Raw genomic sequence first — 21638 nt, 5'->3', positions numbered from 1 at the left:
TCCCAAATATGAATTTTGCACGTTTGTGACCAATTTAATCTTGTCTTCCTTATAAATTCAATGTCCTGCATTAATGCAATTTTTTTAAAGAATGTTCAATATATAAGTTCAAGAATGTCTGATATTAGACTTATCAAATTAAATACACACTGTATTTTCCACCTTGAATGTCAATACTGTCTTACATTAATCTGTTATAAAGGTTAGCTTAAAATAATGTTTCCAAAAATAGCCACGGTGGCTACCCACAACGTGTCAAAAATGTGTAGGAAGCAGTCTGAGTGTGCTTGTGCATTCACTCTAAAGTTATCACATCTATGTACTAAAGTTGAAAATTTACGGTACGCCTGCTTTTGCTTTGAGGAAATGAATGGCCTTTTTAGAAGTAACGTTTGAATCAATCGTTTTAAATAGCTCTATTAATAGCTGCAATAAGTTGTTTGCATTGAGCAGGAAATTATAATAGTGCGTAAACAGATTTACGGCAATGATTCCATTCCGGGTAGATGGACTTCAGTTTAGGGATGTGAAAGGTTGACTTATTTGACCTCCTTGGTTCCCAATCTGTACAATTTCTAAATTGTGTGGAACTGGGAACTTCAAAGGAGGAGAGATATTGAAGTGCACACATCAGAAATTCAGGTACAAAAATAACAAAAAAAAAAGTTGAGAACATTTTCCTCCTTCTCGGATAAAAGAGTAAATATTTTTAGTTTGGGGCACTAGAACTTTGGAAGGATTATAGAGCAGAGATGTGCTGGAATAGTACATAGCTGAGGACAGATTGCTTTGCGTTGGCTTGTTGGTGACAAAGTCATTTGTTTAGGTAGTTGAAATGTGATCTGAGAAATTTAAAACTTTTTGAAAAGAAATTGATGGAGAAGTTAATTCCTCTGGTAGGGATGGTCAATAAATGTTGGCCTAGCCAGTGGCAACCACATTCTGTGAATGAGCCCAAACCAATCCTGATAGTAAAGTTGGACTATTCAAGATTGAATTAAGAACACTTTATCATGCAAAGAGTACCCCACCCTCCTCTAGCTATCTCTCCACCCTTCAGGCTCTCTGCCGTTATTCCTGATGAAGGGCTTTTGCCCGAAATGTCGATTTTACTGCTCCTCGGATGATGCCTGAACTACTGTGCTCTTCCAGCACTCACTAATCCAGAATCTGGTTTCCAGCATCTGCAGTCATTGTTTTTACCCGATGTTTACCAAACACCTAGCCCCAAACAGAATGTGAAGCAGAATGCAATTTGCAAGATTGAAATCAGATTATTTGGTAAAGTTATCAAAAAAGGTAACTAAATGGAGCTGAGGTACAGGATGCACTTGGCTGAAAAGGCTTCTGTTCTTGTGATAGCATCCTGGAGACTAAACTGTGGTGTGGAAAATATAGTTTCCATAAGTGAAATCTGCAAAATCCGTCCTTTTTACATTTTTCCTGGCTATCTTAAAGCTACTGATGAGTTGGGTTGATGTTGCACAGTTAGTGGTACTGTTCAGTGTCTTATCTAAATAGCTGTTCATTTTTGAGCACTTTGTCAGAAGTGTCATTAATTGTCATTAATTCGATTTTTGGATTTATTGCAACTAAACCTTATCCTGTCCTCAACTATTTCCCATCCACATACTTTTCAACAAAGGCTGCTGTACAACAATCAAGAATAGGAACTCACTGTTTTAGTGCTCCTCCAGTAGTGTAGAGATGTTTTACATGTTCTGACTTTGATTGATGCCTTATTTAGTATAGATCTGTCCTCAACTGTTGAATTTTTACCTATCCATTTTTGTTCATTAAACTGATTGGTGTGCTTAACCACTATGATAGTAAGAGAGCATTCTCTCCTTAGAGGGGAAATGCTGTTCTTGGATTGCTTTAAGGCCAGTTCTGTTGCCTGTTAATTATGGTGCACATTGGTGACATTTATAGAGAGGGCTATAATTGAGTGGGCAGTCTGAGAAGAGCATAGTGGAATAATAAATATATTCCATTCTCATTGAAGCATTGAACTTGACACTTTCATTTGTTTTTAATTTTCTTTCTCTTGATTTACACTACACACTAATCTTTGTGGATAGATGCTCAAGATATCAACCTGTTTAGACCTGTTATGACAAAACTCTAGATCAGATGGGACTTGAAAGCAAACTTCTGGCCCAGAGATAGGGATGCCACTAGAGTCCTTGGACAGATACTTTGGACTGACTTACCCTATGAAATTATTTAAGCTCCTCCGCTCTCTTCACCCCAACTCACCAAAATAAATAGGATATTTTTAGTTTTGACTGTTTGATGAGCCATGAATTTATACCTGTCAATCATGGATTTAGACACTGGCAAAGTTTTCTGCAAATTCTTTCGCAGTCATAGAGCTATATAGGATGGGGACAGACCCTTCGGTCCAATTCGACCAGAACTCTTAACCTAATCTGGTTCCATTTGCCAGCACTTGGCCCGTATCCCTCTAAACCCTTCATATTCATATACCTATCTAGATACCTTTTTTAATGCTGTAATTGTACCAACCTCCAGCACTTCCTCTGGCAGCTCATTCCATATACGCCCTACTGTCTGCGTAAAAAAGTTGCCCCTTAGGCACCTTTTAAATTTTTCTCCTCTCACCCTAAACCTATCCTCTCTAGTTCTACTTTTCCCCCATCCATGGGAAAATTCCTTGTCAATTTACCTTATCCATGCCCCTCATGATTTTATAAATCTCTATAAGGTCACCCTTCAGTCTCTGACGCTCCAGGGAAAATAGCCCCAGCCTATTCAGCCTCTCCCTATCATTCGTCGACTCCAACCCTGGCAACATCCTTGTAATTCTTTTCTGAACCCTTTCAAGTTTCACAACATCCTTCCAATAGGAAGGAGAGCAGAATTGCTCGCAATATTCCAAAAGTGGCCTAAAAATGTCATGATCAACTGCAACATGACCTCCCAACTCATATATTCAATGCTGTGATCACTAAAGGAAAGCACACCAAATGCAGCCTTCACTATCCTTTCTAGCTGCCCCTCTACTTTCGAGGAACTATGAAGGTCCAAGGTTTCCTTGTTTAGCAACACTTGACGGGATGTTCCCATTAAGTGTGTAAGCCCTGCTCTGATTTGATTTTCCAAAATACAGCACCTCACACTTATCTAAATTGAACTCTATTTGCCATTCCTCTGCCCATTTGGGCTGCACTTGGTCAAATCCTGTAACTTCCTCCCTAATGGTGCTGTTGGTGTGCCTGGAGTGTAATCCTCAAAAGCAATGTCCACTACCACCTTTAGGGAAATTATGGGTGGACAATAAATGCTGGCATTGCTACTAATGTGTACATCCCCTGAATGAATAATCACAACATAGCAGCAAGTACAGGATGTGTGTAACATATGGTTTCTTGTGATCTGCTGGAATACTATTAACTGATCCCATACTTTATTAAGTGACAGTGATATGTTACTGCTTACTGATAGTCATGTCATGACCTTTTAACTGCCAGTTCATTTGTGGACAGCTTTCTGCTGTCAATTTACTCACAACTGAATTGAAACTGTTGACAGTCAGTTTATCATAAAACATTACATCTGGCAAGGGGCAACTTTAATCTTGTTTAGATTTGGTTAGATCAAGGCTTCTGTGTTCTTATTAATTTAAGCATCTAGCTTCCTTTCCAGTGCAATAATTTTAAATTGAACAGTTTTAAGTAGTCATAAGATCCGCCAACAACTAATTCCTATTTTGCTTTGGCAGGCAATGATTGTTCGTAATGCAAAGGACACCGCACATACTAAAGCAGAGCGCAGTATCTTAGAAGATGTGAAGCATCCATTCATTGTGGACTTGATGTATGCTTTCCAGACTGGGGGTAAACTCTACCTCATCCTCGAGTATCTCAGTGGTCAGTACCGTGATTTTTTATCCCAGCAAGGGGATATAATGAATGGCTTCCTCCTCAAACTGTGCAAATGAGCAAGCTGCAAAGAGACTGCGGGCAAAAGTCTCCTTTGAGGCTTTTCTCAATAGCAAACTTTTTCGATTGATGAATATCACCTGGAATCTTTGCAACAGTGCGGAAATACATTTGTAATCCAGTGTATTGCATTACAGCATTGCTTATGAAAGGTTTTTTTGAGACTTTGAAGTTGCAACTGAATTTTTCTTCGCATCTGAAAAATATGCATTGAAAACTTCAGTCTGTTTTCAGTGGCCATTTTCTTTGAATCAGATTATGGAATTGAAGACTAGGATTTAGTACATTTTGAGGATACACAAAGAGAAAAAGGAGGAATTGAGTTGTAATATTAAAGCATGGCGACATGGGGTTCAGAGGGTTGCGGTAAATAAGGAAGGAATTCAGGTCATAAATATGGTTTCGTCTCCAAGAGTGTATGTATTATAGACCTCAAATTTGTGTGATAGATACAGAAGAGAACATTGAAAATCCATTGGACCTGAGTAGGAACAGCATTTTTAATTTAAAAGGAAAACTGCAGTTGCTGGAAATCTGAAAAAAAATGCAGAAAATACTCCAGCATCTGTGGAGAGAAACCATTAACACTTTGTCAGTGTATTGCTTCAAAATGGTCTGATAATGAGACATCTGAGGAATGTTGGTTGAGTAATGATCCTATTAAATGGTGGAACAGGTTCAAGGAGTCAAATGGCCTCTGCCTATTCCTATTTCTTATGGTCTTACTAACATGATTGTGGCAGGTGACTTCCAGGAAGACAGAGGAAATACTTTGTGTGTTCTCAAAGCATCCCCAACTCATGGGAAATCCTGCCTTATGAACCGCCAGAATCAAGAATGCTCATTCGGGAAGGTGCCAATGATATCAAGAGTTTTAACTGAAACACCTGTAGGTGGCAAAAGCGCAAACCTCGATTCAACCCATCTTCCAAACCTTCCAGCATCTCCTGCCCATGTGTCAGAATCTGCATTGGTCTTACCAGCTTATCCTCAACCTCAGTGAATCAGAGTAGAATCAAGTCATTCTCAATCCTGAGAGATAGTCTCTCTTCTTTGGAGACAATGGAAACAGCATTGAGACTATTAAAACAATCACAACTTGCATCTTTTAATATTGGATAAATTGGATACATTCAATACCCTTCACAAAAGTGCAATTAGACAAATGTTATTGCCAGTTCAAAGGAGAACATATTAGAAAGTAGTGACAAAGCTTTGGCGAAGTGATCAGTTTTAAGACTTGCAAAGGATACAATGGTAGTTCATTAGGATGCAATAGAGTCATAGAGCTGAACAACATGGACATGGGCCCTTTGATCCAAATTGTCTGTGTCGATCAGATATCCAAAATTAATCTCGTCCCATTTGCCAGCATTTGACCCATATCCCTCAAACCCTTCCTATTCATAGACCCATCCAGATGCCTTTTAAATGTTGTAATTGTCACACAGCTGTGTAGGTTTACTGTTTGTTATCTCATCTCACACATGGTATCTGCTCTCCCCCTCTCTCTCTCCTTTTTAAGTGCTGTTTTTTGATCTTTTCTCCCAAAGTTCCAAAGCAATGTAACAACTTATAATACTGCTCCAAAACTTCAAGCAAATCAACTCCAACACTGAAAATAATTCAAAAAAAGGAACAACTCTTACAGCCACAATTTTTTCCCATCTCCATCTTGGATTACCCAGCTCGCTGTAGTGTTTTTATCCATTTGGCACAAGTAGTTTTTTTAAAAAAGGTAGAAACAAACTTTTGTAGTTGAGCAGTGAAGAGCAAAGACCGGGAATACAAGATTAAATCTCAATTAGGACTGAAAGCAGAAGAAATTTCTTTACTTGGTTGTGAGGCTGTTGAATTCACTTTGAGAGTTAACGATTTAGGAAGAAACTTGGTCAGTATTCAGAGTTAGCTTGGATAGGCGGATGAAGGCAGAGGTTGAAAGGAAGTGGTAACAAGGTAGGTAAGTGTGATTAGAATAGTTTGCTTCTGTTGAGGAAAAATGCTAACCTACACTGATGGACCAATTGGCCTGTTTCATAAAGCATTTATTTTGTACATCTTAATATGTAATCTAGTTTAATTGAGTGGAGTCCAATTGTTTTAATGTACCTTAATTTCAAGTGAGCATTTTAAACGTATTTCAATCCTGATTATTTTACATACCTTGGAGTGAAAACAAATGCTGTGCTGTCTCCTATTTTTAAGGGCCATTTTTAATGTTTAACTCCTGACATCCAGCGATCTAACTCTTATATCAGGAACTACTATTGTCACATTAATGTTTAATCGACAAAAGTATGTCACAATATGGTAATCCCTGTGTCTCAGAAAATTTTGCACCATCCTTAGATTATTAAAGAAGGGTTCATTTAAAGAAGGGGAAACGATATATCTATCTAGTGTTTCTATGGTCCTAAAGTATGTTTAAAGTGTAGTAACTATTATAATGTAAGAATGTGGAAACTAATTTGTAGAGCCAGAAATGTTGTAATGACTGGATAATATTGTGGTATTTATGAAATAGTTCAGAGAGAATTATAAGATTTATAAGCATGAAAATAGACCCTTTGGTCCAACTCATCCATGTCGATCAGATTCTCTAAACCAATTTAGTCCCATTTGTCGTCATTTGGCCCATATCCCTCTAAACTCTTCCGATTTATGTGACTATTCGGATGACTTTTACAAGTTGTAATTGTAAGTGTTGCCGCCACTTCCTTTGGCAGCTCATTCCATGCTCTGTGAAGAAGTTGCCCCTCGGATCCCTTTTAACTCTTTCCCCCCTCATTCGTAAGCCTAAGCCTTCTAGTTTGGACTCCCCTACCCTGAGAGTTTTGTTGGCATGCAACTGGTGAGGGAATAGTAAAATGTCAATGACAACAGAAGTAATGACATGCTATCTGTAAGTGGAAAACTGTCTTATTAGTTAAAGTCTAGATTGAGAATTTTGTCACTGCTATTGAATTAGTGTACACATAAAATACATTTTTAAAGAGGAAGTGATGTGTTGGACGCGATATACTCATGTTCTCTAGACCATGTCATTTCCCCTGTCATCCATCCTTCTCAATGACACATTAGATACATTTTAATGTGTCTAAAAGTAAAGAGCAACTGTTCCTGCTGAACAGTACAAAAAGGTCATGCAAAGAGCAAAACCCAAGAAATTTTTGATTCTGTAGTGTAGTTTGTTAGGGGTGTGAATTGCCATACCAGGGAGGAATACAGATGTTAGGGGTAGATTCTTTACTCAGCGAGTCGTGAGTTCATGGAATGCCTTGCCAGTAGCATTCTCTCCAGTGGACTCTCCCTCTTTATGGGCATTTGATAGGCATATGGAGGATAGTGGGTTAGTGTAGGTTAGGTGGGCTTGGATCGACGCAACATCGAGGGCCAAAGGGCCTGTACTGCACTGTATTTTTCTATGTTCTATGGTGTCTCATTAATTTTCTTGGGCTTTTTGTCTTTTGTGTACTGGAAGGATGAACTATGATCTAAGTGTATTTTCTCATCCCTGTCCTTAGTTCTGCTTTTGAAGTCTGGTTGAAACATGTAAGGTCCTGAGGTGATTTGACAGGAAGTCCCCCTCCTGATACCCCCCGTCCTGTGAATTAAACAACTTTCGAACCCATCATCACTACTGTTTAGAAAGACATGCAGTTGATATGTGGGAACACCAACATCTGCAAATTCCCCTCCAAGCCACTCACCATCCTGACTTGGTAATACATTGTCATTCCTTTAATGTCACTGGCTCAAAATCTTGGAACTCTTGTCTATTGGCTTTGTAGGGCTACTGACACCAAATGAATTGCAGCAATTCAAGACAGCAGCTACCCAGCACATCAATGGCAACTATGAACAGGCAATAAATGTTGACCCAACGAGTGATGCCCATATCCTATAATTTTTTTTAAAATGTCAGTTTGGTTGGCACTTGAATCACCACCTTCAATTTTTTCTCCCTTCACCACCAAGGAACAATGACAACAGAATGTACCATCGACAAGATACATTGTAGTTACTCACAGGCTCTTTTAACAACATCAAAGAAGTTGGTGATTTCCAACACCTAGAAGACAAAGGCAGAAGATGCTTGGGAACAGCACCACCCTGCACCCTGCAAGTTTCCTCCAAGCCTTACCCCATCCTGTCTTAGAACTATTTTGTTGTTCCTTCACTGTCACTAGGTCAAGATCCTGGAACACTCCCTAACAACGCTCAGTGTACCTCCACTTAAGATAGTGGTTCAAGAGGGCACCACATGATCATGTTTTCAAAGACCTTTGGGCTGTGTAGTGAATGTTGGCCTAGTCAGCAATGTTCACATCTTCTGAATGAATATATTTTTTAAAACTGTGTACTAATGTTTCACATTAACTGTTCCTTTAAACTTGTGATCTTTTTTATTTCTTTGCTGTTTTTTGTTTAGTGCATTTACTCAACAAATGCTTGGGAGCTGCGTTTTTAAAATAATCCTTCTTTGAAAAAGAACTTGGTACCAGTTGATGAGAAAGGATAAGCTGTGTGTTTATTTTGCTGCTTAAAATTATGTAATGCTAAATATACGTAACCGTTTTCGGTTGTGGTTTTCTTGAAGCTATTGAACTGGAAAATATTCTGAGCCTTTCTTTAGTATTCTCATTTTGTTACTGCCTCACATTCATTCATTGGTTATGTCATTTTAGGTGGAGAGCTCTTTATGCAGCTGGAAAGAGAAGGAATATTTATGGAAGATACAGCTTGGTAAGTGAAGTATTATTGGCACTGGAATCACTAACATCAGACCATTTGGCCCAACTGGTGTGTTATACTTCACAAATTCTTCTCATCATACTCCAACTGGCACTTATACTATATCTTTCCATTCAAAAGATGAAAAAAAGGGAGTAGGCCATTTGTCCCCATATTTCCAATTGTTTATCTGCCCCCATAATTCTTGATTCCTTTGAATACAAGTGAATTTTGATGTACAATGACCGAGCATCTGCTACTCTGAGGTAGAGAATTCCAAAGATGAACAACATCTTATGGGGGTAAAAGAAATCCATCTCTACTCAGTCTTAAATAGGAACTGGCTTATTCTGAGGCAGAAATAAAAAAAATGCCTTTATATGGCACTTTTCATAATCACTGGACATCCCAAAATGCTTTTCAGCCAGTGAAGTATATTTGAAATTGAATGCTTTTCAATTGGCATGTTGAAAGTTTTTTTTAATAAAAGCCAAATTGTGCAGAGCAAGTTGTCTCAAACAGCAATATGATAATGACTAAACCTGTTTTGGTGATGCTGACTGAAGACTAAAACGCTTGGTATCACTGCTGCTCTTTGAATTAGTGCCTTAAGATCCTTTACATCTACTTGTGGGGCATATCTAATCTTGGTTAACTGGTTCATTCAAAGGCAATACTTTCATGCAGTGAGGTACATTCATGGTACTTTATGGAGTGTCAGCCTCACTTTTTGTGCTCAAACCTTCTAGTGGACTTTTAGCCTGCACTGTCATCTGATCAATCAGTTATCTAGTTTTCCTTTAACTTTGAGCTATTTGTCTGACTGCTCCAAGTGGCAGCAAGTTCCACATTCATAAACACTCTTTCACTAAAGAATTTCCTGAATTTCCTCATGGAGTTGTTCATGACTTCCTTATGTTTATGGTGCCTAATTTTGGACTTCCCTTAGAAAAGGAAACATCCTCTGAGGGAGTCCAAATATGAGTAAACTGTCTGCTTCTGGATTTAATTTGGGTATTTGACTTTACTGTTCCTACTTTTAGTAATGTTAAATGCATGAAGGATATGGTTTGCTGTTAATCTGGTTTCCAAGCAAAACATCAGAAGTGAAGTGTTTTAGTGAGCTGTCAGTTGGGTAGTGAGCCCAGCGTCCTTCAATCTGAGTCCCTGGGAATATTGGGTTCACTTGTTTACTCAATGTATTCTGAGCAGGCTGCTTCAAGAGCCCTTTGATAAATAGAGCTACTCTGTAGGAATCAGAAGTCATTTTAAGTCCATTCTGTATGTGAATAGGCTGTCAGTGTAAAGTTAGTGGTTGTTTCTGGAGGTTGCATTTCATTTTGTGAGATTGATTTGTTTGAACTTGAAATCAATCTACCAATTTGAGCATGTCTAAAGTTTTGTTTCACTATTGGTTGGATTATAGTGTTGGCCTCCACTAACTTACCTATCTTACCTTAAAAAAAAAACACTTTGAGGTGTCAAATTTTGTATATTAGGTTTTTCATTGTAGCATATTTCAATTTTAAAAAATATTTTATTAATTTTAAGAATCTGGGACTTGCTGCTGTGTTAGCATATTTGAAACATAGTATTGATGCATTCCATGGAAGGCTTGGTGCATGCATGAAAAGAATGAAAGAAAATGGTGGGAGCAAATTCATGTGAAGCGCAGTGGGACAGACCAATTGGACTGAAGTAGTATTTCTTCGCTTGGAATTGAGGAACAGGAGTGTAAACTATTCATATTCTAACCTTGGTCTGTATCTCAGTTCTCTTTATTTATTGTAGCTCAAAATACAGGGGAATCTCAATTATCCAAACCAAGATGGGCGGGCATTATTTCATTCGGATAATCGATTATTCGGTTAATCGATTTAAAGCCTTTTCTCTGGGGCTCAGGAACTTTTAAAGTCTGCTCCCCATTCAGGAGACTGCAGAAGCACAGAGCACACGAGCCCCTGCCCCCACCAACCCCGTACAAAACTGCCCTCTGCCCGTGCCCCAACCCCTTCCAACACCGCCCATTCCCCCCCAACCCTGTCCAACACTGCCCCACCCCCCCCCGCCCGCAACCCAACCATGCAACACCTCCGCCTGCCCCCTTCCAACACCTCTCCCCTTACTGTCCCTGTGTGCCAACCCCCCCCCCTCAAGGGCAGCCTGACTGAACACCAACAACAAAGGCTGCTGTCTTTGTGAGGTAAGTCTCCAAATAGCGCACAGACACACAGCCACGCACACTTTTTACTACAACATTTTGACAGGTTCCGCGTCTGCCCTGTGCAGGACAATGTTGATCAGATTATCTGTGGAAGGGGGATTGATTTAGGGTACACCCGTTTGCAGAGGTCCAGGGAAAGTGTGGGGAGAGAGGGAGGGTGGAAGGTCAGTCATTTGGAGACGGTGCCTGTTTAATAACTAAACAAACGCGATCAGTGTTGGAAACACATCTTTGATGTAAAGTTTCTATCGGGACCTTGAGATCTCCTTCGGATAATCCTAAGCGCGGAGCGGACCCGGAAGCTGGTGTAGCGCAAGCTTACCTGGGTAGTTTTCTTTCCCTATAAAGGCCTCGGCCTCTCACTTGGCGGAGCAGGTAAGGGTAAGGGCTGTTTGGCAGTGTCTGTTTGTAGACGCGGTTACGTTTGTTTAACGGTTTAAATTTAAAAGTTCTTTTTTGAAGAAAAAGCACGGTGCGGACCCGGAAGCTGGTGTAGCGCAAGCTTACCTGGGTAGTTTTTTTCCTATAAAGGCGCGCAGGAGAGGAACCCGAGGCACTGCAGAGGTAGTGCCTCCCATCCGCCCTCCTCCTCTAACCTAATAATAAGACCCATTGTGGTAAGCAGGTAAGTGCTGCATTTTGCTTGTTCAATTCTTTAGACCTAGTTTTTTTTAAAGGTTACCTTTAGAGGGATGGCAGCGAAGGCAGTGCAATGTTCCTCTTGCAACATGTTTGAGGTGAGGGATGTCATGGTCATCCCTGCTGATTACACTTGCAGGAAGTGCACCCATCTCCAGCTCCTCCAAGACCGTGTTAGGGAACTGGAGCCGGAGTTGGATGAACTTAGGATCATTCGAGAGGCAGAGGAGGTCATAGATCGGAGCTTTAGGGAAGTAGTAACTCCAAAGATTGCAGACAGATGGGTGACAGTGAGGGGGACTGGGAGGAAGCAGCCAGTGCAGGGACCCCCTGCGGTCGTTCCCCTCAAGAGCAAGTATACCGTTTTGGACACTTGTCGGGGGGGGAGACTTACCAGGGGTAAGCAATGGGGTTACGGAGGCTGTCCCCGTTGCTCAGAAGGGAAGGGTGGAGAAGAGCAGAGCAATATTTATTGGGGACTCGATAGTTCGGGGCACAGATAGGCGGTTTTGTGGGGGCAAGAGAGACTCACGATTGGTATGTTGCCTCCCAGTGCAAGGGTACGTGATGTCTCTGATCATGTTTTCCGGGTCCTTAAGGGGGAGGGGGAGCAGCCTGAAGTCGTGATCCACATTGGCACCAATGACATAGGTAGGAAGAGGGATGAGGATGTTAGGCAGGCTTTCAGGGAGCCTGTTCTAACTCTAAGTTGGATGCTTAGAGTTAGAACAAACAGAGTTGTTGTCTCTGGTTTGTTACCCGTGCCACGTGATAGAGAGTCAAGGAATAGGGAGAGAGAACAGTTAAATGCGTGGCTACAGGGATTGTGCAGGAGGGAGGAATTTCGGTATCTAGATAACTGGGGTTCTTTCTGGGGAAGGTGGGACCTCTATAAACAGGATGATCTACACCTGAACCTGAGGGGCACCAGTATCCTTGGGGGTGGGTGGAGGGGGGGGTTGCTAGTGCTCTTTGGGTGGGTTTAAACTAACTGCAAGGGCATGGAAACCTAGACTGTAGCTTTAGGATGCAGGACCTTGAGTGTAGGGCGGTTAGGAACATGGCATCAATCTCGAAGGAGGGTGCCTGAAAACAGGAAGGTGGCTTGAAGTGTGTATGTTTCAATGCGAGAAGTATATGAAATAAGGTAGGTGAACTTGCAGCGTGGGTTGGTACTTGGGATTTCGATGTTGTGGCTATTACGGAGACATGGGTAGAACAGGGACAGGATTGGCTGTTGCAGGTTCCAGGGTTTAAATGCTTTAGTAGGGTCAGAGGTGGGGGTTAAAGAGGGGGAGGTGTGGCATTGCTTGTCAAGGATAGTATTACAGCGGTGGAAAGGACGATGGACGAAGACTTGCCATCTGAGGTGGTTTGGGCTGAGGTTAGAAATAGGAAAGGTGAGGTCACCCTGTTAGGAGTTTTCTACAGGCCTCCTAATAGTCCAAGAGACATAGAAGAAAGGATTAGATTAGATTAGATTACTTGCAGTGTGGGAACAGGCCCTTCGGCCCAACAAGTCCACACCGACCCGCCGAAGTGCAACCCACCCATACCCCTACATTTATCCCTTTACCTAACACTATGGGCAATTTAGCATGGCCAGTTCACCTGCACATCTTTGGACTGTGGGAGGAAACCGGAGCACCCGGAGGAAACCCACGCAGACACGGGGAGAATGTGCAAACTCCACACAGTCGGTCGCCTGAGTCGGGAATTGAACCCGGATCTCTGGCGCTGTGAGGCAGCAGTGCTAACCACATTGCGAGGATGATTCAGGAGAAGAGTGAAAGTAATAGGGTGGTTGTTATGGGAGACTTTATCTTTCCAGATATTGACTGGGAAAGCTATAGCTCGAGTACTTTAGATGGGTCGGTGCTTGTCCAATGTGTGCAGGAGGGTTTCCTGACACAATATGTAGACAGGCCAACAAGAGGTGAGGCCATACTGGATTTGGTTCTGGGTAACGAACCAGGCCAAGTGCTAGAATTGGAGGTAGGTGAGCACTTTGGGGACAGTGACCACAATTTGGTGACTTTTACTCTGGTGATGGAGAGGGATAAGTGTGCACTGCAAAGCAAGAGTTATAGCTGGGGGCAGGGAAATTATGATGCATTGAGGCATGACTTAGGATGCGTGACTTGGAAAAGTAGGCTTCTAGGGAAGGGCACAATCGATATGTGGAGCTTGTTCAAGGAGCAACTATTGAGTGTCCTTGATAAGTATGTACCTGTCAGTCAGGGAGGAAAGGGTCGTGTGAGGGAGCCATGGTTTAATAAGGAATTGGAATCCCTTGTTAATGGGAAGAGGGTGGTCTATGTAAAGATGAGGCGTGAAGGTTCAATTGGGGCGATTGAGAGTTATAAAGTAGCCAGGAAGGATCTAAACAGAGAGCTAAGAGCAGCAAAGAGGGGACATGAAAAGTCCTTGGTTGGTAGGATTAGGGAAAACCCAAAGGCTTTCTATAGGTATGTCAGGAATAAAAGAATGACTAGGGTAGGAATAGGTCCAGTCAAGGATAGTAGTGGGAAGTTGTGTGTGGAGGCTGAAGAGATTGGGGAGACACTAAATGAATACTTTTCGTCAGTATTCACTCAGGAACAGGACATTGTTGCCGATGTGAATATTGAGTCACAATTAATTAGAATGGATGGCTTTGAAGTATGTAGGGAAGAGGTGCTGGAAATTCTGGAAAGGGTGAAAATAGATAAGTCCCCTGGGTCTGATGGCATTTATCCTAGGATTCTCTGGCAAGCAAGGGAGGAGATTGCAGAGCCATTGGCCTTGATTTTTATGTCCTCGTTGTCTACAGGAATAGTACCAGAAAACTGGAGGATAGCAAATGTGGTTCCCTTGTTCAAGGGGAGTAGGGATAACCCTAGTAACTACAGGCCGGTGAGTCTCACTTCTGTTGTGGGCAAAGTTTTAGAGAGAATGTAAGGGATAGGATTTATGAACAGCTGGATAGGAATAATGTGATCAAGGATAGTCAGCATGGTTTTGTGAAGGGCAGGTCGTGCCTCACAAACCTTATTGAATTCTTTGTGAAGGTGACTAAGGAGGTGGACGAGGGTAAAGCGGTAGATGTGGTGTATATGGATTTTAGTAAGGCGTTTGATAAGGTTCTCCATGGTAGGCTACTGCAAAAAATACGGAGGTATGGCATTGTGGGTGCGTTGGAGGTTTGGATTAGGAATTGGCTGGCTGGAAGAAGACAGAGGGTAGTAGTTGATGATAAAGATTCATCTTGGAGTGCAGTTACTAACTGTGTTCCGCAAGGATCTGTTTTGGGACCATTGCTGTTTGTCATTTTTATAAATGACCTGGAGGAGGGGCTAGAAGGTTGGGTGAGCAAGTTTGCGGATGATACCAAAGTCGGTGGAGTTGTTGACAGTGAGGAAGGATGTGGCAGGTTACAGCAGGATATAGATAAGCTGCAGAGCTGGGCAGAAAGGTGGCAAATGGAAGGGCTTTTGCCCGAAACGTCGAATTTCCTGTTCCTTGGATGCTGCCTGACCTGCTGCGCTTTAACCAGCAACACATTTTCAGCTCTGATCTGCAGACCTCACATTTTACTGGCAAATGGAGTTCAATGTAGGTAAGTGTGAAGTGATTCACTTTGGTAAGAGTAACAAGAAGATGGAGTACTGGGCTAATGGTCGGATACTTGGTAGTGTGGATGAGCAGAGGGATCTTGGTGTCCATGTACACAGATCTCTGAAAGTTGCCACCCAGGTAAATAGTCCTTTGAAGAAGGCATATGGCGTACTGGCTTTTATTGGTAGAGGAATTGAGTTAAGGAGTCCTGAGGTCATGTTGCAGTTGTATAAGACTCTGGTGCGGCCGCATCTGGAGTATTGTGCGCAGTTTTGGTCGCCATACTATAGGAAGGATGTGGAGGCACTGGAACGGGTGCAGAGGAGGTTTACCAGGATGTTGCCTGGTATGGTAGGAAGATCGTATGAGGAAAGGCTGAGGCACTTGGGGCTGTTTTCATTGGAGAAAAGAAGGTTTTGGGGTGGCTTGATAGAGGTGTACAAGATGATTAGGAGTTTGGATAGGGTTGACAATGAGAACCTTTTTCCACGTATGGAGTCAGTTATTGCGAGGGGGCATAGCTTTAAATTAAGGGGTGGTAGGTATTGGACAGATGTTAGGGGTAGATTTTTTACTCAGCGAGTCGTGAGTTCATGGAATGCCCTGCCAGTAACAGTGGTGAACTCTCCCTCTTTATGGGCATTTAAACGGGCATTGGATAGGCATATGGAGGATAGTGGGCTGGTGTAGGTTAGGTGGGCTTGGATCGGCGCAACATCGAGAGCCAAAGGCCTGTACTGCGCTGTATTTTTCTATGTTCTATATTTTTGCATAATTGGTATTCGGATAATCGAGGCTCCTCTGTACTTGATACTTAATCACAAAATTAGAGGCTTTGTTTTAGTAAAAGAAAGTGGTGAAAAATTTTAAATTCCGGTAATGCTTGTAAGAGCTCCGGTAAAAGCTCAAAGCTAGTTCATTGGGGAGACAATTAAATCAGAAATGATTAAGGAAATTCCATATATAGACTTGGGCCTTTATTTTAATAATTTTATTATATGGGAAGTTTCTTGAAATTTAGTTTTGTAATCCCCTTTTGTCTTACCCACTGTATTTCACAAACTAACTTGATGGTTGTACTGTCTAGTTCCAGCAGCTCCCAGTGTGTGTAACTTGTCAGCAAACTTGATTGTCCTGTTTGATTACCATCTTTTTTGCAACTTCCCCAATTATTAGTCTCTTGGGAAATTATGGAAATGAAATTTAATTGAAACCTTAGCATATACCTTTTGTGGATTTTTAACAGCATGTAGACCAGGGTTTATGAGAAGAAATGCCCTCTGTCAGATGCAGCTGATCTTGTGCAGAACTTAGGGCAATACTGAAGGTGAATTCTAGACTGGTTCAATTTCTATATCATGCTTGAGAATGGTTTAGCTTTGAGACTCCACTCCGGGGAATAATTTGTTTTATTCATGTCATAGCTGGTGGCCACCTCCGGTCTCAGTTTAATTTTGTATCCATCAGTTAATGTGGGTGCAGTTAGTCCCTGAAAGATATTGAGCAGTCTCTCTTGAGTGTATGTTCTCTTGTTTTGACAATAGCCATCTTCATTATGAAAGCACTTGTGTCTAGTATTGAAGGTAATAAATTTACATTTAAATAATTAATAAACAATGGAGCTGGGGAGCTTGAACAAACCTGCTGAACACTTGTACAACAGAAAAAAGTCACAAATTGCAGAAGTGGCCCTTTTAATAATCAAGTCCTGCTATTCCTGTCTTTGCCCTTTTGCAAATTCATTTATCCATGTAAAACTTATAGTACACTTCTTTCTCCACTGAGTGTAATCTTTATTTATCTGTGAATTTAAAGGGAAGAAAAAAAATCAAGGAAAGCTTGCTTCCTAGAGTAGAGCATGTGTCCTGTGTATGCACAGTCTGCAATGTTTTTCATTTGTAAAAATCCCCATTTACAGTGTTTCCCATAAACTTTTAATGTCAGGGCTTTCCAAAGATCAAGTTCAACCTGCCTAGTGAACAGTAACATCAGTAACATTGTTATGACGTTTATATTTTGTTTATCATTTTAGTAATGTATGTTATGTTTCATTTTTAATTGAGATGAATACAGGTTACATTAGAAAATAAAAATCTAAAGTACTGCGATGTTGGAAATCTGAAGCAGCTCTGGCAGCATCTGTGGAGAGAAATCAGAGTTAACATTTCAGGTCTAGTGACCACCTTCAGAACAGAAACATTTATTTCTAAATGTCCCATGACCAGATTTATTACTGTTTATCAGAGAACATAGGTGTCTTCTTCTTTCCTGCTTGAAGTTTTGAAATAACACTGTTGCAAGTATAATGAGACAAAAAATAGCTAATTTGTAGCAGAAAACAAAAATTCAGGGCTTACCTTATGTCCTGAAGAAATCACACATGCAAGATCTTGGCCTTGCCAGTTTATCCTCATCTATCAGGGACATACCATCCTGAGCAACTTGTGTGCGCTTCCAACTGGGCCATGTCTTAGAGTAGCATTGGGCACAAGTTTTTTTTGAGGGGGAAAAGAAGTCATCAATTCCACTAATTTTTAAAATGAAGGAAACCTGTAATTTGTTGCGTATAGCCAATAAAGTATAAGGGGAAGAGCTACATTTGTGAGCAAATTATTGAAATGTTAAAAGGATACCCCTCCATGACCATTTTGGAAAGTGGAGGGCAGAGTTATAACATTGCTCTTGTGCATCACCTGGTACCCAAATATATTTTGTTTATCATTTTAGTAATATATGTTATGTGTTTTGTTTTTAATTGAGATGAATACAGGTTACATTAGAAAATAAAAATCTAAAGTACTGCAGATGTTGGAAATCTGAAGCAGCTCTGGCAGCATCTATGGAGAGAAATCAGAGTTAACATTTCAGGTCTAGTGACCACCTTCAGAACAGAAACATTTATTTCTAAATGTTCTCCCATGAACAGTTGCTGTTGACAATTAATCAAATTTTAGGGGAAAGAGCATTAAAATTGTGAACTCTTTTATTTGAACTGGATAGATATGAGAAAATCTGGTTGTTTAACTGGGATTGTAAATAATCAACTCCTTTTGTTGCAATGCAAAATTTAAAATAATGGAGTTAATTTGAACATAGGAAATATTCTCCATTTCCAGGTTTAATTGTTAAAGGTATGATTACTGGTATGCCATTTTCAAAGAAAAGGCTGTTGTAGCTTTCCTCCTGCCAAAATTGTTTCCTTGAAGGTAAACTGTTAAAAATACTAATATCTTTCTTTTATCCCCCCTCAAATCAAGTTTTTATTTAGCGGAAATATCAATGGCTTTGGGGCACTTACATCAGAAGGGTATTATCTACCGAGACTTGAAGCCAGAAAACATCATGCTCAATCGTCAAGGTAAATAGAAACTTTGACATTTAATTCCAATGAGCTGAGCAGAGCAGCAAGTGTTTTTGAAGTTGATTTAAAGCACAACTTACTTTGATTCTTTCTCAACTGCATGCATTATAAACTAATTCCAGGATATTTTAATTGTTCTGTTTAGAGTCACAATATTTTAATTTCCAAAGTTCTACACATTCCTATAAAATATATTTTCTCTGGTAAGGGACATTTCTGCTCTTTTAATCAGTATAAGAAGAAATCATCATAAATATTGAAGAATGGAATATCTGCTAAACATGTGGTGTATTTGAAACTCTGTACCTGCCATGTGAATTATGTCATTAATCTTATTTGAACAGGGCAAAATTTATAATTGTCTTTAATATTGTTGCATAAGTTGCTGTTCTTGTATTTTGCCTGTGTAGTGTCTCAATTTATGAACTCCTAGAGAATTTGCTGGGCATCAAAAGGCTGATGCATTGTTTCACAACCTTATCCTATCCTTAGTCATCATTTCAGTCACTGAATAAGAATCGGGAATGGAAACTAGGCAGTTGTATATAATCCCATCAGTTACAACCAATTACATTGAAGCTACTGCTGTCTAGTTCGAATGAACTAAGTCTGGGCAGATTATTGCTGAGAATCTTCAGTCTTCTCTAGATATTTTGTCAACCTGCTTAGAGTATTTTTTACACACCACTGGTGCAGATGGGACTTGAACCCGGGCCTTCTGACTGAAAAATAGGAACACTACCCCTGTACCCCAAGAGCCCTTCCAATCATCTCTAATCAATCAATTCAGAAAAATTCTGATGCACCTCTTGTGGAGGTGAGACTTGAAGCTGGATTTCCTGGCTCAAAGCTAGGGGCACTACTACTGTGCCACAAGAGTCCTCCAATCATCTCTACTATTTAATTGCTAATTGCTTTCTCCAGAAGTACAGCTAAATTTTTCTCATTGTTCTAGTGGATTTCATTGAAAATATTTGTATGCTGATGTTCTAACAGCAATGTGTATATAATGAGCAGGATGCAAATGTACTTCTGAGATTGCCTGTACGGTCTCAGTTGCACATAATTTTTAAAAATCACAAACAGATCTTGAAAATTGAGGTCAGTAACGTCTTTCATGCAGGTCAGTTTTCGTTTATCTGGTTAGTGAAGTCCTGTGGTATTGTAAAGACTTTGTGACCTCATTCTATCCGTACTAACACCGAGAATGCACGGTTTGTCATTTTCTTTGTATTAATTCTGGACTCTGCCAATTTCCATTAAGGTTGTATTTTATGAAATAGTTGAGTGAATGCATAACTACAGAAGTTAAGAAATAACTGATTTCTGGTCTTCCTTTAATATTCTCAATGCCAGAGTGCAAAAAATGAATTTAAATCTCTAGCAGGGTCTAGTATAAATGAGGGTTTTTCCAGGAATTGATTTTACTTCACACCTGCAACCAGTACAGTTCATGTCTTTTTTTTGTAAAGGTTTATAAGAAAATCTCTAACTGGGGGAACCTGCTGCATTTTTCTTGTTTTAAATGGCTTAAATTAGAGTGCTGATTGGAAGTTATAAGTGTATGTGTACATAGGCATGGAGCTCTGCTGATTTTACTTAAATATGTACAGCAGCACAACCTCTGATATGATGGTGGGTATGTAGGATATGCCAACTAGGCTGATTGCAAAAATCCACCTTGAATGTTCTGAACTATACCTCTGATGTACTGCTCTTGTACTGCATGTGCTCTGTTTGCAACGTTGTGTGTCATGTAAGAAGTGAACTGTGAAGGACTGTTTTGTTATGAAGATCAGTACTTGCCACTTTCAGGCAAGTTTGTATGAAAGTCTGATCTTAAAAGTTTGTAGGATACTGGTGGAGTACAGCTCAGCTCTGGCACTGATTACCCAATAAAGGTGACATTTTATTCTTTTTGCTATTCATTCAACACTTGGCGTTATGGTATTTGAATACGTTAGTTTTTGACACTGGCTGTAATGCAGTATTTGTTAAAAAATGACAACATGTCATGAGACCATGCTTAGTGTTAACGTTTGCTCATTGAACAAGCATCTCTACGTCCCAGTGTTCATGGATACTACATCTAGGTTGCTGTAAAACAAGCATATCAAAGATTTTTGTCTTATACACATCAGGGCAGAATTGCAAGAACATTAAATTTCAAACTGAATAACAAATTATAATATCTGAGGGACAAAAAAAATCAAGTTTAGTGTTTTGTGCTGGCACTATGTGGTAACAGCATGAGTTGTCACTCTACACGATGCTGCCATCAAGCCAAAAAGATGTTCAGCCTCCTGCACAAATTAATAAAATGGTTTGCTTTTCAGGGTGCAATATTCCCTTCCTTTAGAGGAGACAAGGAGGACACATTTGGATGAGTTGGCACGAGAGAGATGTTCACTACCACCTTGTCACCTAAACAATTAAATACTGAACAGGAAGGTTGATAGGCGGTCTTCTCAACTTGCCAGCTGTTAAGATTCTTAAATAATTGGGAAACATCATTTAAAGGCCTCCTATTGCTATCAGCCCAATTACCTATTTTCCTGACAGAAAAGTGGCTAGCTTTCAGGCTGTGAAATCTGGGCGACCTGCCTGCTGGGTTTTGGAGGGGGTGGTGACAGGCCTCAATTTACCCCAGTCTGAGATAGCTGGGAGCAAGGGTGACTAAGGAAAGCTCATTCCTCTCTTCCTATGCCCCCCCCCCCCGCCTGAGATACTTGGAAAACATGGATCTACTTATTCCCCATTGGATCTCCTGAAGACCAGACATCCAGTAATGATTTTTCAGATCCAGAAGCTGCAAGCCCCTGATTGGGTGACTGCTTCTGGTGAGGTGGAGTTGAGCCTCAAGGCTTGCAATTCACTGAGAAGCTCAATGATCAGTTCTTAACTGTCTGCTTGGTGGTGCAGAATCCTCTTCACTGAATGCGCTTACCTCCTCACTTAGATTGTGAAGAATTAAAACTTGGCCTCAAGTACTAGTATGATGCCAGGCCCGTAGGCTGTACATTTCAGTAACTGGTGAATTGTATCAATTAGCACATCCCTTCAACTCTTAACAGGTTATTGATGACACTCGATCAGCTCATGCTTGCAAAACTTCGAA

At 40.6% G+C, this 21638-nt stretch overlaps 1 protein-coding gene across 1 annotated transcript in view; it reads left to right on the top strand.

The window, feature by feature from the left end:
- rps6kb1a (ribosomal protein S6 kinase b, polypeptide 1a) overlaps positions 1 to 21638 on the top strand; it is a 78762-nt gene that overhangs the window by 17178 nt on the left and 39946 nt on the right. Inside the window, exons 5-7 of the mRNA XM_060848340.1 lie at positions 3746 to 3893; positions 8654 to 8711; positions 18417 to 18517. Of these exons, the coding sequence (XP_060704323.1) occupies positions 3746 to 3893; positions 8654 to 8711; positions 18417 to 18517 (307 nt within the window). The remainder of the gene's footprint in view (positions 1 to 3745; positions 3894 to 8653; positions 8712 to 18416; positions 18518 to 21638) is intronic.

Source organism: Hemiscyllium ocellatum, chromosome 31 (genome assembly GCF_020745735.1).
Source record: "Hemiscyllium ocellatum isolate sHemOce1 chromosome 31, sHemOce1.pat.X.cur, whole genome shotgun sequence".
NCBI classification, from domain to species: Eukaryota; Metazoa; Chordata; class Chondrichthyes; order Orectolobiformes; family Hemiscylliidae; genus Hemiscyllium; species Hemiscyllium ocellatum.
This window is presented reverse-complemented; position numbering and strand designations above follow the sequence as displayed.